General features: G+C 50.3%; 2 protein-coding genes across 14 annotated transcripts in view; one reads left to right on the top strand and one right to left on the bottom strand.

The window, feature by feature from the left end:
- Positions 1 to 18,395, top strand: part of ARHGEF7 (Rho guanine nucleotide exchange factor 7) — a 126,385-nt gene that overhangs the window by 86,083 nt on the left and 21,907 nt on the right. For 12 of the 13 annotated variants that reach the window (XM_027115816.1, XM_027115811.1, XM_027115813.1 and 9 more), the window contains 7 exons: positions 5,306 to 5,428; positions 12,997 to 13,135; positions 13,850 to 13,909; positions 14,605 to 14,751; positions 15,496 to 15,582; positions 17,939 to 18,017; positions 18,206 to 18,345. In XM_027115816.1, coding sequence (XP_026971617.1) covers positions 5,306 to 5,428; positions 12,997 to 13,135; positions 13,850 to 13,909; positions 14,605 to 14,751; positions 15,496 to 15,582; positions 17,939 to 18,017; positions 18,206 to 18,345 — 775 coding nt within the window. The remainder of the gene's footprint in view (positions 1 to 5,305; positions 5,429 to 12,996; positions 13,136 to 13,849; positions 13,910 to 14,604; positions 14,752 to 15,495; positions 15,583 to 17,938; positions 18,018 to 18,205; positions 18,346 to 18,395) is intronic. The other variant, XM_027115812.1, reaches the window with a different exon arrangement.
- LOC113625345 (peptidyl-prolyl cis-trans isomerase A-like) lies at positions 7,870 to 8,613 on the bottom strand. Its single transcript, XM_027115824.1, has 2 exons — positions 8,399 to 8,613; positions 7,870 to 8,331 (listed from the first exon to the last, which is right to left on the bottom strand). Exons 1-2 carry the CDS (start codon positions 8,465 to 8,467, stop codon positions 7,906 to 7,908), a joined length of 495 nt encoding a protein of 164 aa, XP_026971625.1. The 5' UTR covers positions 8,468 to 8,613; the 3' UTR covers positions 7,870 to 7,905.

Genomic DNA, 18,395 nt, shown 5'->3' with positions numbered 1-18,395 from the left:
TTTTGGTTTTTTTTTTTTTTTTTTTTTTTTTGGCTGCGAGGCATGTGGGATCTTAGCTCCCTGACCAGGGATTGAACCTGCACCCCCTGCATTGGAAGGCAAAGTCTTAACCACTGACTGTGCCTGGGAAGTCTCTGGAAACTAGGTTATTTTGAATCCTTGGGGTATATCAACTTTTATAGTAAAAGCTGTGTTTTAGACTATTTTCACAGGAGGGATCTACTGACTATTCAGAGAAAGAAGGAAGGCTTCCCCTGAGTGCTGATTCTTTGGCTTGGGGCCAGCGGGGTCGGGGAAGCAGGGCTGAAGAACCCTGAAGAGGGAGAGAGCACGGTGTGTAGCAGGGCCTGGGGTGCGCATGGCTTCGTGCCTTACGTGCCGCCGTGTGGGCGGCCACGTTGCTCCCATGCCCTCCCTGGGGACCACCCTCCCAGCACCTTCATGTGTCCAGCAGCCCGGAAGCCCCGGGGCCCCGGCGTTCAGGGGTTTTACGGCAGTCTCGTTGCAGAGCTGAGATTGATTAAATACATCGTTGGCCGCTGGCGATCCTCCCAGTCTCAGGCCCCTCTACCCTCCGTGGAGGTCTGGGGTGGGCTGAAGTCCCCACCCTCCAATCACGTGGTGGGTTCCCCCGGCAGGCCCCCCCCATCCTGAAGCTGTCTGGGGGATCAGCCCAAGCCCCGGTGTGGTTAAAGGGGCGCGGTATGGGTAACAGAAGATGCTCCTGGCACTCAGGAAATGACAGGGGTTTTAGGAGCTCTGTGCCAGGAATGGGAGCCAAGCCCAAATGTGGGATTAGGGTTCTAGAGGGGGAGAGATACCGGAGGGGGGAGTGGGCTGCGGTTGAAGCCGTGAGGCAGGAGGGGAGCCTCAGGGCAGGGCTGGGCCGCCTCGCCCTCAGGCACCTTGTAGGATGATTTTCAAAGAGTAGTTAGAAACCCTTCCTGTTAGTAAAATTGACTTCTCTTTTGTAAAAGTTACTTTAGACGGAATGTCTCCACGGTTGGGTTTTCTAGGATCGAGCGTGTTCCCCGAGGTCCCTGCAGCTTGTGCCAGCTGCCCTTGTCGGGGTGGTCCAGCCTGTCTCATCACTTACTTGTGTGCTCATTCATTCGTTCGTTCATGCATTTGCTAGTTCTCCTGTTCCCCCTCCCTCACGGGTCACCCCACGCCCAGAGCTCTTGTAGCTGGTATTCTCTTTCCAGGCGTTCTTCTGGCCTGAAAGGAGTTCTCTTTCTTGTGGTAGCGTCTGCCCTGCCCTTGTGCTGACACTGCCCTGGCGCAGGCCGGCCTCGTCCTCCCTGTGTCCTGCACGGACTCCTGACCAGGCCTTGACCTCCAGGTGGCCCCTGCGTGTCCATTTCTCCCCCAGCCTCCGGTCAGAGCTCTGCTCAGGAGCTTCGGGTGGCACCCGGTTACTCATGTGTTGCTTCACAGCTGCGTTTTACAGACTGGCCTTCGAGGTGCTTGTACAGGCCGCCTCTTGGGGGAGAGCTAAGTTAGGAGATGAGCTCCCGCGTGGTGGCAGTCTGACGGGGTCCCTCCCCGAGGGGCTCCCGCCCGTCTCTCCCGCTCCTTCCCCGCCTTGTGCCAGCCTCTGTCACTGCCCGCCACCCTTGGGGCGGGGAGCAGGGCTGCTGAGAGGTGACCCCCCACCCAGCCCTGCCTGCTGTCCCCTCCGTTTGGATCCACTTCCTCCTGCTGTTCGTCTTACTGAAACCCCGCTGGTTCCTTCAGCCCAGTGGACACAGCCAGTCCCAGTCCCAGCCTGCCCCTCTCCCCGCGTTTCTTCACCTGCACACTGCGCCTGTTTACTGCAGACTCCTCTGTAGCGTATTGTAGACTGAGTGCCCGTCAGTTCTCATGTATTGCAGGCCTTCGGCTTGTAGAAGAAAGTATTTAATAAATAAGCATGTAGTGTAATTGCTGTTGGTTAAATACACATTGTGTACTGATTTTGTTCAAAAGTTAATTATAAAGTGTATCTTAAGATATAAATAAATTCATTTTTATAACGGACCATTACTGTAACATTTTCACAGTAAAATAGTATTTGTTTTAGATTGTTATCAAAATACAAATTTGAACGAGAGGATGTAGTTCATTTTGTTTGAAAGTTGTTTTTTTGAACCATCCAAATAATAGCAGGCATGGGTGATCCAGAGATAATATTCGACTCTGTAGAATAGACTGGCTCAGATGCAGAGCGCAGGTCTGGTTTTGCCTGGGCCGCGTCCTTAGTAAAGAGCAGAGCGTAGGACTTGAGCCTATTTGGAGGTGATTTGGGGTTGATGGCGCACTGACCCAGGTGATTCCGATCATGGGAATCACCTCTGACCTCAGTGGCGGAGTCTCCACGGTGGACTCAGCGTCAGAAGCTGACCTTCTGCCCCTGGCCCGCCATGCTGTCACCTGGGAGGCCCCTGAGTAGCTCTTGCCATAATTTCCTTACTTGTTGAGACTGCAAGCTTCCATAGAAACGTGATTTCAAAGCACATGTCCAGCACTAGAACCTTAAGAGTCTAGCGAATTCAGAAAGTGAGGCAGACCAGTGGCGTGTGCGGGGACTCGGGCAGATGGCCCGGGGCGGGGAGCCTGAGAGAGCTGCTGGCTGGTGGGAAGGGACTCCTCCCGCCAGAGCCTCAGATGCTGCCCCTTCCCGGGGCTCTGGCACCCTTAGGAGGGTCGTCCACGTTTAGGGTTTGGGGTTCAGCAGGAGAGGACTTGCCGGGGGCTGCCGGCGGCCCCTGAGGCTCCTGCGAGTGGGCGCTTGTGGCCACTCATGTAGACACCTCTCTGGATGCTGTCTGCGAACTGCGTGCTGAGGCTCACCTGAGGCTCACCTGGTGCGCAGCCGTGCCGTCGTGCTGATCTTCGTGTCCCCTTGGAAATCGGTGGTTACCGGACTGTGAACCCCCTGTCTGTCCAACTGGCATTACCGGCAGGAATAAATGTGCTCTGGGGGGGAAATGGTGTAGCAGTTCTGATTTCTCAGGTTTTTCCTGGGATTCATTCCTTTTTACTCTAGGGAAGGAGAAAGGCCCTTGGCTATCCCCTCTTGCTACAGAGACTATTGGCTGGACTGTTTGTGTCACCCCGCCTCTTATTATCAGACCATTGATAACGCCTCACCTGTTATCAGATCCTCGGTTGATAACACCCCCCTTATCAGACCACTGATTGGTAACAACCACCTGTTATCAGGCCATTAGTAACATCCCTCCTGTCATCAGGTCAGTGGTAAAACCATACTTATCAGACCACTGCTGACCCCGTACCCATGGTCAGAGCTGGGCGTTGGGCCACCAGCAGGCTGCAGGTAGATGCGGCTGACAAGCAGCCCTGTGGCCTCCACAGCCATTGGGGGCCCTGCCTACACGTTGTCATGCTCTAAAAACCACCTCTAGAAGCACAAGAGAGAACCACAGTGAAGATCCTTTGTTTCAGTTCTTAAGTCATATTCCACGTTGATGGTCTTTGTGAGTTTTGTATGCCCCGTTACTTCAGTGCTCTAGGCGGTGTTACGTGTGAGGCGTGTTGGCACAAGACCTGGGCTCCGTGTTAGGACCGCCCATGTAACCTTTCTGAGCTCTGTCTGCTGGTGCCTTCCGGCGAGCTGATGGATTATGAGGGCTTTATAAACTGATGGGGGGCAAGTGTAGTGAATTCCTGCAGAACTGGTCCAAGAGAGGTCATAAAACTCTAGGACCAAGGCTCAACAGGTCAAAAAGAAAGAAAGAAAAAGGAAGGAAGGAAAGAAAAGAGAAAGAAAACCTTGTATAGTGAAGTCATTGTCCGTATATAATCCATGGACATGTAAGAAATGAAAGTCCCTAGACCTAGATTTTAACTACATTCTCCTTTGAGTGCATCGGGGCTGTGGTGTTGGACCAGGTGGGAAGTGACGTCACGACAGCGTGTAGCCCAGCGCTGAGCAGTGTGTATGCCGTTGCAGTAACTCCATCATGTAGATAGTGCATCTCTCGTCTTCCTGTGCCCTGTCTCCGGCAGTGTTCTGTTTTTGTTGGCCAAACTCTGACGTCCCATGATTGCCGTTGCTTTCAGTCCCCTCAGCTGGGCAGTCGGGGTTCCCTGCTGGATTTCTGGTTGTAGAAGCCAGCCTCCTCCTGTTTCACTGTGTCTGAGTATGACCATCGCCTGCTCAAATGCAGTGTGTCATAGTCTCGATAGATGTGTCTTAGGTGCCTGGACCCTGGTAGCAAGCAGGTAGCCTCAGTGTGTCTTTGAGGAAGTGCTTGGCTGCGTGTGATGCCTGGTCCTTGGTGACTTGGAAAGGACGCCAGTCTTTTTCCCTCTCCTGGAGGTGTGTACTGTCCTCCTCTGAGCGCTGCTGCAGTTTGCGTCTCAGAAAATTGAGACACCATCTCTATCTTATAGTCAGTTCATTTTTGAACTTGTTTTGTATTCCCCTAAAAGACTGCAGTCACTTTTTAGGTAGAGATCATTTCTTTCTCTGTTTTTAATCTGTTCGCAGTGCCTGAATGAATGGTTGAAGTTAATTTGTTGAGTCAGTGACTGTTTCTCCTGCAGATACATGGAACTGTGACTAATCCCTGAAGGCTATTAAAAACCCACTTAGGGCTAGGTTCACACTGGAGAAGAGTCTGCTAAAAGTGCAGGTGCTAGCTAACTGTGGCTTCAGGTCTGAGTCAATGAACTGAGCAGTGAAACTCGCCAGAAGCAGCACACGCCCGGTCAGGGTTAGGCCGCTGCGTTAGGGAAATGCTGTTGACAGCTGGCCCGTCCTCCCCCAGGATTAAGGTGCCTTTCCTGCTCTGGACGCGTCTTTTTCCCACGTCAGTGATGATGATGATGATTGCCTGTAGGTTTCATTGGCATGCTTGTCTCTCTGCCTACCACTGATTCTCTCCAGCCTTTGCCCAAAGGGAAAGAGGGCTGTTGTATTTTCTCATCTGCCTGTCGTGATGCTCCTTCAGTACAAAACCTTACCGACCAAGTAACCACATTATATTTCTCCTTATTTTACACACAATTTAAGGCTTCATGACATTATTTTTCTCACTGCCCAAGGAATCCTGGACTTGTGCACAGGTCCTGGCATCTGGACGCTGGAGAAAAGGACGGGCTTGGTTGGCTGCTTTATGGCAGAGCGGCTTCCAAGGCAGGTCTCTCCCCCCGCTGGCTCGTGTTCAGAGCACATACAGTCTGGGACTCGTGTGTGTCGTTTCTGTGGGGTGGTGCACAGGCCCTCCTCCCGCATGGTTCCCGCGTCCACCACTGTCTGTGGCACTCAGGATGGTTCCCTCGTGCCTCTCCTCTCCAGGATGCCGGAAGCTCAGCAGAGAGTCGGAGGCTGCTTTCTGAACCTGATGCCGCAGATGAAGACCTTGTACCTTGCGTATTGTGCCAACCACCCGTCTGCAGTGAGCGTCCTCACGGAGCACAGGTGCGTCTCCGGGACTTGCTTCCCCGAGCGGGGAGTGGCGCCATGGGGTCCCCCCGGAGCAGCTCGTTTCTGTCAGATATTACGTGCAGTGCAGTGCGAACATTCACGCGTTTATTCAAAGATGATCATTTTAATTACCCTCGGAATTAGTGCCTGAGAAGTACTGGTTGGGAGTCTTTGAAATCCTGCTTAGTGCTTTTATAATAGAAAAGGATGTGTTTTGAAGTCTCCCCTTCAGCTCATACCCTTTGGACAGTGGGTTGGAGGAGCTGGTAAGTGTTCTGGAATGTGGCTGCAGCCTGAGTCCTGGCTGCTGGAATCGCGTTCCTCAGCGCGTAAACACCAGACCACGTGAGACAGAAGTACGCTTGCTGTAGGACTAAATGTGCATTTACAGTGAGGCCTGGATTTCTTAGGAAAACGTGAAGCTGGGGACCGTTAGCTTTAGCTTTTCACCCCGAAGCAGCGGTGAAACAAGTGAAACAGTGGACAGATTGACTTCCTGCTTGTTTGGTAAGACAAGGCCGTACCTGTGTCCTGGAGGAGGGCTGGGCACCCTGGGCTGCGGCAAGGACCACGGGCTCGACCTGCAGACGGAGTGGGTGATGAGGTCTGTTTCTGCTCCCAGAAGGGCACACGTTTGTATTAAGTGTTTTAGAAAATATTTATGGTTTCTTCTGAAAACGGCAGTTCAGCCATAAATAGCAGTTCAGTCATTGTTTAACCCGTAAGTGAAGAAATTGTGTTAGTCGCATCAGGGTAAACGCCACTGTGCTTGTGATTTAAATATTTAACCTCAGCTTACTCCTAAGTGTTTCAGTTGAAAGCTTAGAAACTGTGCTGGGAAGCAGGCATTGCTGAGATCGAGCTGAGGTGGCAGCGTAGCATCCCTGTGTGTGCGCCTGGGTTGTGTGGGCCTGGTGGCAGGGCCTCTGGGTCCGTCAGACCTGGTTTGAGCCCTCACTGCCTCTCTGAAGCAGATGGGTCTCAGGAGGTCAGCCCTCTTCTCTGAGAGCGCTGGCCATAGGGTACTGTAGGCGTGAAGCAGAACATGCAAACCGTCAGGACTGAGCATGATGAAGGCTCAATAATGTGAACTGCTTTATGGTCTTACCTGGACTCTGGGTGTTTACTGCTTCTCGTGTGCTTAAATACTGACCCTCCATTTGTAGTAAAGCATTTCCAGTTCTGCAGCGAAGCAAGCAGTCTTCGACACGGTGATGGAAAGAAGAGAGATTAGGATACACGGCGACCACAGAAATGAAAAACCCGTCAGGTCTTCTTCTTCCTCACGCTTCTGGGAGCGTGGGCAGTGTTAGCACGTACCTTCCTAGTTAAACCGTGAAGCATGGATGCAGTTACATGCTCCGGCGTCCACTCCTGAGAACGACAAGTTAAATGGAATTTCCACACCGGTGAAATGCAGAGATTACATTTGTGTCTCTGAAAATTCCTCAGGAATTGCTGACACAGCCATGGGGGAGATAAACAGCAAATAGAATGTTAGGGTAAAATTGCACACCTTTTTAATTTTGCTCTCTCCTTCCCCCTTTTTGGTCAGGGGTTGATCCCCTAGGGGTGGGTTGAAAGTATGAAAAGAGGGTGGATGTGAGGCTCCGTGCTGAAGGTGACATTTAAAGCAGTTCAGACTGTTGAAGTTTCCTGAAATGTTTAGACGTTCAAGGGGAATGCTCGCAAGCGTGTGCTCTTTTCCTCTCTTCTGTACTATTACGTTAATGACTGCTTGTGTCGTAGCTGAAACCTCAGTGGAGCTTTTCCCCAGAATAGCAGGGAGAGAATACAGATGCGGTTCTGAGTGGGGACCTCTGCCCTCCTCCACGTGGCGAGTCCCGGAGCGGGAGGCGGGTGGACTGAGGTCAGGCTCTGGGCCTGTGAGCCCGGAGACGGCGGGAGAGCGTGGAGGCCGCAGGATGCGCTGCCTGTGTGCCCTCCTGAGGTCCTGGGGCAGCGAGAGCGCCCACTCCGCCCGCACGTCAGACCCTGCTTCTGAAGCGTGAGTCGGGGGGTTGAGAGGAGGCTCGCGGCGGGCTGGTGGCCTCTGTCGGCCTTCACTTTCCATTCTGGGACCCTAGCTTGTGGCCTCTTTCCCGCTTCCCTACGTTTGTTCTAGTCTTAAAAGCCGCCACGCTTAGGGGTAGATAAATCTGTTTTTTTGCTTGAATATACTTTTTTCTTCTTAAATTTAATTTTATTTTTTTATACAGCAGGTTCTTATTAGTTATCTGTTTCATACATGTTAGTGTATATATGTCAATACACTTTTTCAGCATTGATTTAAACGTAGTGTTTAGCAGTTTTAAAGTCTTATTTACAGTCTTATGATCCTTACATTGTGTTAGTTTGAATTCTGAGTATGAATCTTGAAAATGTATATACAGAACCATCAGTTCTACTCTGTGACATAAATCACAGCAAGATTCTTTTTTTTTAAGATAAAACACAAGTCAAACTTATTATTAGATTTGTCCACAGTCAGCAATGGTGATCTTCTTGCTGGTCTTGCCATTCCTGGACGCCAAGCGCTCCGTGGCTTCCACAGTATTCGTGCCCTCTTTCACCTTGCCAGAGACCACATGCTTGCCATCCAACCACTCAGTCTTGGCAGTGCAGATGAAAAACTGGGAACCATTTATGTTGGGGCCAGCATTTGCCATGGACAAGATGCCAGGACCCATATGCTTCAGGAGGAAATTCTCGTCATCAAATTTCTCCCCGTAGATGGACTTGCCACCAGTGCCATTATGGCATGTGAAGTCACCACCCTGGCACATAAATGCCGGAATTATTCTGTGAAAGCAGGAACCTTTATAACCAAAGCCTTTCTCCCCAGTGCTCAGAGCACGAAAGTTTTCTACTGTCTTTGGAACTTTGTCTGCAAACAGCTCCAATCTGTTAACGTAGCTTTATGGATTGGATGAGCAGTCACTTCTTGGTTTCCAGGTCCCTTACCTCGAAGGAGACGCGGCCCAAGGGCTCGCCGTTGACGGCGATGTCAAAGAACACGGTAGGGTTGACCATGGTTGGGCAGCGCGGGAGGTTCTGGGGTGGCAGCGTCTGCAAAGCCAGCAAGATCCTTTTTGACCCACCTCCTGGGGTAACGGAAATAAAAACAAAAATAAACAAATGGGACCGAATGAAACTTAAAAGCTTTTGCACAGCAAAGGAAACCATAAACAAGACAAAAAGACAACCCTCAGGATGGGAGGAAATATTTGCAAATGAAACAAAGGACAAAGGATTAATCTCCAAAATATACAAACAGCTCAGTATCAAAAAAACAAACAATCCGATTGAAAAATGGGCAGAAGACCTAAATAGACATTTCGCCAAAGAGGACATACAGATGGCCAAGAGGCACATGAGAAGATGCTCAACATCCCTAAGTATTAGAGAAATGCAAATCAAAACTACAGTGAGGTATCACCTCACACCAGGTAGAATGGGCATCATTAGAAAATCTACAAACAACAAATGCTGGAGAGGGTGTGGAGAAAAGGGAACCCTCTTGGCACTGTTGGTGGGAATGTGAAGTAGTACAGCCACTATGGAGAACAGTATGGAGGTTCCTTAAAAAACTACAAATAGAACTATCATATGACCCAGCAATCCCACTACTGGGCATATACCCTGAGAAAACCATAATTCAAAAGGGTCATGTACCACAATGTTCACTGCAGCACTATATACAATAGCCATGTCATGAAAGCAGCTGAAATGCCCATTGACAGAAGAATGGATAAAGAAGATGTGGCACATATATACAATGGACTATTATTCAGCCATAAAAAGAAACGAAATTGAGTTATTTGTAGTGAGGTGGATAGACCTAGAGTCTGTCCTACAGAGTGAAGTAAGTCAGAAAGAGAAAAATACCTTATGCTAATACATATATATGGAATCTGAAAAAGTGGTACTGATGAACCTAGTTGGCAGGGGAAGAATAAAGACGCAGACGTTGAGAATGGACTGGGGGACACGGGGTGAAGGGGAGGCTGGGATGAAGTGAGAGAGTGGCATGGACATATATACACTACCAAACATAAAATAGATAGCCAGTGGGAAGCAGCCGCATAGCACAGGGAGATCAGCTCGGTGCTTTGTGTCCACCTAGAGGGGTGGGATAGGGAGGGTGGGAGGGAGGCTCAAGAGGGAGGGGCTATGGGGATATACGTATACATATGGCTGATTCACTTTGTTACACAGCAGAAGCTAATGCACCATTGTAAAGCAATTATACTCCAATAAAGATGTTTAAAAAAAAAAAGTTCAGCTGCCCTTGGATGGCAAAAAAAAGAAGCACCAGCTCTGTTGAATTATAACTGACGTGTACCTTTTGCATTATCATATGATAGTAGCCTCATAGGCTCATGGCTGCCTGTTTTGAGTGAATTACGGGTTTCGTTTTTTCCAGCACTTTAACTGTGGCTTTTTGCTGGGCTACTTGATGGCTCTCTGTGTGTTCCCCTGGTTGCCGTCTTGCGGCCCATGGTGTCATTTCAGTAAATATGGAGGAGGTACGCTGTGTAAGGATCGCCGGCCTCAGTAGAAATTATGCTGAAAGAGCCTTTGTTTTGTCAGAAAAGCTGTAACCAGCCGTTTTGTCTGGTTTTATTGTAGTACTAAATTTGTTTTTAAAACTAAAAAAAAAAACTATTTCAGTGATCTATAAAGATTTATAAAAAGTTCAGTTTCCTTTCTTAACTGTGCACGTGTCTGGCATTGCAAGGCTGTCATGTGAATATTAAAAGAAGTTACTTTTGCTTTTGCAAAAATTTCACATGAATTTTTAGTTGTAGGGAATTTTGGGGGGTGGGTGATGAGGATAACTTGCTTAGTTTTATTCATTATTGTCTGCCATAACTATGGTTATGAAATTGCACGTATAATACTGAAATATCAAAAATGGCCTGAAGAGACTTTTTGACGATTTTCCTTGTGGTAGAAAAGGCCCCAACTGGATTATATTTAAAGGAGTCGAAATGTACTGTTAGTATCATTAAGCTTCATTTTTATGGGACTGTGCTTGATCCTTTGTTCAACATTCAGAGAAATGCTGGTAAAATACAAATGTCTCCTCCATAAAGCCATCATTTCTCTCTGCTCGCATGTTAGGGATGGGTGGGCTGATCTGAAGAGGTGAACGTTTCCGAGTGAAAATGTTTGAGGGCTAGGGCGGGCGTGGTGGGCACAAGACGTGGAGCAGCCACGCCTGGGTAGGGGGCCCCGCCTGGGCTCGGCCGCTGTTGGCAGTGGCTCCCGTCTGCAGATGTGCACGATGACCCCTGCCTCAGGCCCAGGGTGGCGTGGGCGGGAAGGATGCACAGTGCGTGTCCGGTGCCGTTGCCCCTGCTCTGTCCCTCTCCCTGACGTGCGCTCCTACCTGTGCGTCTCCTCTGCCCAAGCTTGGGGAGGTGGGCCAGGAGGCAGCCCTGAGGGTCGGGCTTGGAAGACCCAGCCCTGCAAGGAGGGGAAGGCAGGGTGATGGCAGAGCATGGAACCGTGCACAGCGGTGCCAGCGCCAGGCTGCCCCACGGCAGGGTCCCGGAGCATCGCCTGCCTGGCTTCGGAAGCCCAGCCCTGTGGTTTTCCGGGAAAGCCGTTCTTCGAAAGCACAGAGTTCTGTGCACAGAGGTGTTGGGTCGTGTTGCCTATGCAAGTGCGTGTGCACATAGAGCCCTAGAAGTAGTTAGGCCGCTTCTGTGCTAAATATTTTAAACTGCACCACCGTGGCAGGCTGTCTCGCAGGAAGGAACTCGTCATGAAGCCTGCCTTCTGACGGAAGTGGGAAAAATGTGTACTGTATATGCTGAGTTGTTATAGCGAGGACTTTGTGAACATTTTCCCGTTTTATAATTTGCTTTGATTTTGATCATAGCTCCTAAATGTGTATGTATATTTATTTAAAAGGTTGATTTTTGAAGAAAACTATGTATAGGTAGGTAGGTAGATGGCAGTGCTGTTAACTATGCTGTCGCTCTTCGTACGCAGCCAGGACGCGCTCCGGCTCAGGCCACCCACGTTGTCGCGAGCCCCAGCACAGACAGGAGCTGTCTCCGAGAGAGAGAGGTCTTACTGCTTGAGAGACATAAGGCTGATTTCCCAGGGGTTGATGAATTTGTTTGCAGCCTGACATTTGGAAGCTTTTGTTTCTGAGCTGGTTTAGTCGGGTCAGGTACCTTCCCCTTTGGATATGTCAGCAGAATCGATGTGCAGGGTTGAGAGTAAGAGGTGGGCAGTGCCAGCACCAGCTCTGCTGTCACGCCTCCCACAGAAAGTCACTCTAGGTTGTACCGTAGGAGACTCTCGTATTCACCGCTTTTGAACTAGCAGTTTCAGACGGTTTAGCCTGAATACCGCGCGTTTTTCGCCAGGAGCCATCAGTGGGGCTGCTGGTCCTAGGAAGCTTGGGCGGGCGGCCACGTACAGCTGGGGGTGGAGGTGAGGCGTGAGGCGGGTTCAGCTGACCGGCACCCAGAGGGGATGGGCTCGGTGATTCTTCAGGACCCCGAGGTTGTCCCGCCCTCCCAGTGGGTGGGTGCCGCCTCTTCTCACAGCCTGCATTCCAGGTGACCTCCGTCCCCCGGTGTCTGGAGGGACACGTCTCGGCAGCAGTGAGGGGCATAGACTGGCTTCCTCCCATGGACCCTTTATAAACGTCATCTGTCCCTCAGTGCAGAGACGGAAGCACAGAGTTTCAGTCACAGACGTGAGCCACAAATGTGTGGGTGACAGAGCTTGACCCACAGCTGCGCCCCTGATCTTCCTGGGGTCTTCCTGAACTGGAGACCCCAGGGCGGCACAGGGCACGATGTGGGGCAGCTCAGGAGGGCGTTGCCACTGGAGCGTTAGGTGGAAGGTGGTGAGGGTGAGGGTGACAGAGGAGGAGTACGGTATTGAAGACGTGCTTTTAGAGCTGAGTTAGCTTCTGAGCGTATACTAGGTGTCCTCACCTACAGATGCGGAAAACTTTCTTCACACGCACTGGGAGGGTTAAATGAAATGATGATGCGAAAATGCTTCTGGAAGTTTAAAGCCCGAGGATGTGTGAGTTACTTTATCGTGCTGCATCATGCAGCCGCCTTCGGGGACTAAAGCACCTGGAGGGTCAGCGCCATGATTCAGTTGGTGGTAGTTGGGACGCATCTCCTGACACGTTTTACTGTCTTGAGGTTCCAGGTAACAGGGCCCTGTTCTTGCGCTCAGAAGGCCACTCACATTCACACTCTTCCACAGGAACGTGCCTCGCTGAGGTGGCCTTTCGTGATGGGGGGTGGGTGGGGGGGTGGTGGCTGGGAAACCACAGGTGCTCTGTGTTACGCGCACGTGGTTTTGCTCAGACTGAGGGCGAGAACATGAGCTGTGTGGGGATCGCCCCTCTGGTGTTTGGAGATAACCAGCACGTGTTGGGCTGTGACAGCGGTAGCCTCTGAACCATCGGGGACACCGCGTGGTACTTCGTAGTCCTGGTGGGACTGGGGCGGGGGCGCGGCCCTTCTGGGCTCTAACGGTGGCCTCTTCTCCCTCCCCGCGTGGCTGCGCGTGGTCAGTGAAGAGCTGGGCGAGTTCATGGAGATGAAGGGCGCCAGCAGCCCAGGCATTCTCGTGCTGACCACCGGCCTCAGCAAGCCGTTCATGCGCCTGGACAAGTACCCTGCGCTGCTCAAGGAGCTGGAGAGACACATGGAGGTACGTGTGCCTGCCCCGCCTGCCAGCCAGCCACGCCCGGGGGAGGGCTCCTGGGCCAGAGCCTGCAGAGGGGGTTTAACCAGCGGCCGTAACTCAGGGTTTTCAGAATGACATTGTTAAATGTGAACTTGCTTTCCCTTATCTCAGCTGTAGAAAAGCGTCTGCTCCTTCAGTTCCTCTCCACCCACTGCTGCTGACGGGGGATTTTCCCGTCGCTAGAAAACGCTCATAGTGTTGAGGTGTCATATCAGGAATGCGTACTTACAGTGTTGTGAAGTACATAAGTCATAGAGTAATAACAGTGAAAGAATCAGCTAATGATACGTATTTATTCTGTGTTCAGATAGCAGGCTGTGGGCCCAGGAGAAATTTGGATTCAGGTTACTGGCTTGGTTAGGCCGTAGGGAACCGTTTCCCAAAGGGCAGGCCATCCAGTCTTCTTCACAGCTGTTCCCTCTGTCCTCTGGTGCCAGAGCAGCAGAGGCCCGTAAGGGCTGGGCATGGCCGTGTGCCGGCCTCCCTCCCCAGGGCAGGGTCCAGATCCCTCTGCTCCACGATCCCCTCGAGGACTAAGAAACGGCGCTTTAATGCTGCGAAGAATAGGACAGGTTCCAGGTTGAAAAGTCTAGGGAAGGCCCGCGCCAGTCTACAGAGTGCCTTTCTAAGGAAAAACTTCTCATTATGAAAGCTAATAGTGTGCTGTTTTATTCAAAGGATTATCATCCAGATAGACAAGATATTCAGAAATCCATGACTGCCTTCAAAAACCTTTCAGTAAGTGATTAAGCATATCACGTTTTTTTTTCCCCGTCAGACATTATTATGGCAAACGAATGCAGAAAATTACTTGTGAAGTATAATTTGGATTTACTCTGATGAAATAAAAATAAATATATAGTAGTTATGCCATGGCTGGTAAACTCTCAGGCTTTACTGGACTGTGGACGCCAGGAAAATGAAATGATAATTGTTTAAATTTTAAAAAGGCACCACGTAATGCTAGAGCTACTTACAGTGATTCAGAACATGTTTTTAACCTCATCCCACAGTGTCTTTAGTGACTGAGTGTGAAATGGAATGCTGTTGGTTTTTTTAATCTGTTGTCATGCTGTCTGACTGACTTGAGTTTCTGGAATATGTGTCTTATTTACAGCACAAGTGGAACTTACTCTTTCTTCCCCTCTTCTCAGTCTTCTCTGTTGCGTTCACTAGTAAAAGCAGAAAATACTTTTCTTGCCCAGTCCACGTTTTTTCTTCTAAAAGTGGCAGGAATGGCTATATTTTTCTAAAAGTGTTTCTCGTTCTAGAGCTGTTGCGTGTTTTGTCTCTCTTGACTTGATTCCGTACTTGTGAAGTAAGCAAATTGTTCACCAGGTGATCTGTCTTAAGAAGTAAGATACAAAGCAGTATGGCCAGAACCTAAGGTTCCAAGAGTCCCGTTTCTTCTAACGGTGTTCTCTGCTTCTCAGGCGCAGTGTCAGGAAGTACGGAAAAGGAAGGAGCTGGAGCTGCAGATCCTGACGGAAGCCATCCGGAGCTGGGAGGGGGATGACATTAAGACCCTGGGCAACGTCATTTACATGTCCCAGGTCCTGATTCAGTGCGCTGGGAGCGAGGTACCGCAGTGCAGTGCGCGAGCGCCATTCCCAGCACGGCTTTCTTAGGGCTCCTGTGCGTGGCCGGTTTGGGAGGCGCCTGCCTGGGGCACGGCTTCCCAGCAGTTCCTTCACTTTTGTGAGCAGTGTGTCGATGGCGGCGCGTGGAAGCGCTGCCTGCGTTTCTCTTTCTGTGTCTCCTTTTAGTTTCTTGGGAATGTTTGTCCTTCGCTGTGGGGCTTTTCTTACCTATTGAAGCAAATGAGTTTTAATACATAAACAGTGCTTTTAGGTCTTTCATGTAGATTGGGTAAAGTTTATGGGGTGGGTGGAAACATTGAGTTGACGTGTTGGATTTTAGGTTAGTGCCAGGGTCTACCAGTGGACTAAATCCATCTCCACATTTTATCCCACCCTCCTTCAGCCTGAAGGGCCCACCTGGTCACCCACTGCCCCTAAAAGCTTACAGGTTGTTTTCCTCCATTTTCTCTCAACCACAGAAAGAAGATTTTACTAATTAAGAGTTAATGGCAGAGCTAAACTCCTTAATCAAATTTTATAAACAGATGTTAACGTGAGCTACTTGTGAGTCTAAGAGTTTATCATAATTTTGTTTCCATTTAATTTAGCTCATGAAATTTGGTAGAGAGAAATATCTAAACAGGAAGTATGATATAATATTTCCTAAGGCCTACTGTAAATATTCTCACAACTGTAAAATATGTGTTTTTAAAACAATTATTTGAATTTGCTCTTTTACATTAGGAAAAGAATGAACGATATCTTCTGCTCTTCCCAAATATTTTGCTAATGTTGTCTGCCAGTCCTAGGATGAGTGGTTTTATATACCAGGTAAAACACATTTTAAATTTGTATTTAATTGTTTATTGTGGATCTGAGAATTTCCAGGCTTGTCTTGAGTTTTGTGTTCAATACTACATGCATCTGTTTGTGGGCTGCGTGTAGTGTTGTATGTATAGTGTTACATTCAGATACGTGCACACAAGTCCTGTCTGTGCATTTCGATGTGACTGTGCAAATTAGGATACTTGTGTTAATCCAAAGCAAAAAAAGAAGGAGACTAAAATTTGTGGAGCTGCCCCCCAGGACACAGACTGCTGAGGTGCGGTGCCAGCCCGTCGCCACCAAGTCGTGTGCCGCTTCTTTCCTGGTGGCTGGTACATGGTGGGCACAGCAGCGGGCTAGCTGGAGGGGGACCCGCGGCCGAGGTGGGTCTTGGGCACACGTCGGGTGGTGTACGTGGTAGTGGACGATCGTTTAGCCTTTCTATTGTTGATCATTTTTCTGATTTTCTTTGAGAGAATATGAGAGCTGATTTAAGAAGAACACGCAAGGGGAAATGTTTTCTTTTTTGTGCGCTAATTTCAAATGTGGTATTAAGTGCTTTATGCTTTTTCTGTCTGTCTAGTAGGAGCTTCTAGCAAGGTTTACTGCCTTCTCTCTGTGTAGTTACAGAAGCTTCTGCCTTTCCCATCAGTTTTTCGAGGCCTGGCTAGTCACCAGATGCTGTTTCAACAGAAGTCGGCCTTTGTTTTCTCCGAGCTGCGTTTCTGCATATGCAGCACATTGTTTGTTTTGTCCCCGACCAGAGCTCTAGTGGGTCCTGAGTCCAGAGTGTCCGTGGCTTGTTTGTACCTGCACAGAAAGCTTTGCCACCCGAAGGGGAGTGTCATCGCACACTCCACAAGGAGCACTTTAAAATTGAGGAAGCAGCTGTACACGGGCAAGCCTAGAAAAATAATACCTCTTAATCTGTAAGCCTGCCGCTGACTGATGTCTGGCTGAGGGAGCACCTGCTCAGGTTCCCCCAAACTGGCGGCTCCCGCTTTAAGTGGCCTTGGTCCTTTTCCATCAGTGTTCTCCAGCTTCGTGCTGTACACCCAGGAGGCTGAGTCGGGGCCCTGCTTTGACCTGCAGGAGTTAAGGTTGCCGTCTGGGGCAGGCTTAGGCCCCTAGGATGTTGGCATTGACATGCCACCAGCAGAGCACTGTTCTCCCGCCCTGTGCACGGGTTCCTGGGGGCTTTCTCTCCAAGTGCTGTGACCCACAGTCCACGTACTGTCAGTATTCATTTCTGGCTCTGAGGGATGTTAAAAAGCGCTACATCCAGCAACAGTGAGCACGTCCTGTCCGCCGGGGTTGCCGCTGCGCTGAATGCAGCCCTGCAGCTCTGTTTCCTGGAGAGTTCTCGGAGCTGTTGGTCACCCCTGTGCCTTAGGACTCTTGGAAGGGCGTCTGTAGTGTCTGCATCTAACCACGGCTGTGCCGGTGCTACCCTGTCCCGCCTGCTGAGCCCCGGTGGCCCGTGGCCTGGATGATACCTGTCTCGGGAGGGGAGGGGTGGGGAGACCACCTCGTGCCCTGTGGGATGCTCGGCGTCACCCCTGGCCCCCGCCCTGTAGACATCAGGAGGCCTGTGGGCTGTGGCATTGCCGGCGCGCCCCCTGCAGGGCAGGACTCCCGCTGCCACCGCACTGAGAGTCCTGCTTCTCGGGGGCAGCTTGGCCCCAGTCCTCAGGGAGAGACTTTCCCAGAGGACTTGCTTGGCCACCGCGTTCCGTGGTGTGTCTGTTATTTGTGCTGGTCCCTTCCGGCCCATTTCCGACCCCTCTCCGTGGGCGTCCCCGCTCCCCTCCCCAGGCCCTCTGTTGTCAGAGCGGATGGGCTGGCTGCTCTTCTCTGCATTTTGTGCAGCGCTCAGCACAGCTCTCGACTTCCCGTCTGGTGACGACCACGCACAGCTAACGTCCAGTTCCTCTTGCTCCAATTTCCTCCTTACTTTGCTTTCAGACGTGGAACTTCCTCTGCATTTCTTTAAGGCAAATCTGTGCTTCCTTTGCATAAAGAACATCATTTAAAATAGCCACTGTAGGCTCTAGTTTTTTTATCACGGTGTGTAATGTTTCTGTGTCCTGCTGTTGATGTTTAGAGTAACCCATCAGATGAAATTTTTTTTTTTCTGGTTTGCTGCCTTGTACCTTTTTGCTGGCTCATTTCTTGATTCTAGTATTACGATTTCTTGTTTGAGATAGAGGTTCATATTGTACATGCATTCGGTACAAACAAAAGAGCATTTTTGCGTTACAGAGACAGTTCCTCTGCCATTTCTAAAATCATTTAATATTTACTTTATTAATGGTATCTTCTTAAGCACTAATTGTTTTTTTTGGGGGGGGGTCTTTTTTAGGGAAAGCTACCAACGACAGGAATGACAATCACAAAGCTTGAGGACAGTGAAAATCATAGAAATGCATTTGAAATATCAGGTGATAGGCACAGACTCTGTGGATGCCCTCTGTCCGGGTGACCAGGCAACTGGCCCTCTGTGTGCAGGCCCTTGCCGACCCTTCCAGGGGGCTGACAGGGCAGCGCTGTTGGCCCTCCTCGGGGGTGCGCGTGTGCGTGTGTGTGTGTTCCGCCTGCTCCCCGTTTCAGCTGTGTTTCTCTCTTCCAGGGAGCATGATTGAGCGGATCTTAGTGTCCTGCAGCAACCAGCAGGACCTGCACGAGTGGGTGGACCATCTGCAGAAGCAGACGAAGGTCACCTCTGCGGGAAACCCCACCATTAAGCCTCACTCTGTGCCGTCTCACACCGTAAGGGCCCCCGTCCCTCTCCCGCCTCCAGACTCTGGGGTCAGCCTTGG

Source organism: Aethalodelphis obliquidens, unplaced genomic scaffold, assembly GCF_003676395.1.
Source record: "Aethalodelphis obliquidens isolate GAN/ISIS:26980383/991018 unplaced genomic scaffold, ASM367639v1 scaffold15, whole genome shotgun sequence".
Classification (NCBI taxonomy): Eukaryota; Metazoa; Chordata; class Mammalia; order Artiodactyla; family Delphinidae; genus Aethalodelphis; species Aethalodelphis obliquidens.
The sequence above is the reverse complement of the archived record's forward strand: the minus strand, read 5'-3'. Positions and strand labels throughout refer to the sequence as shown.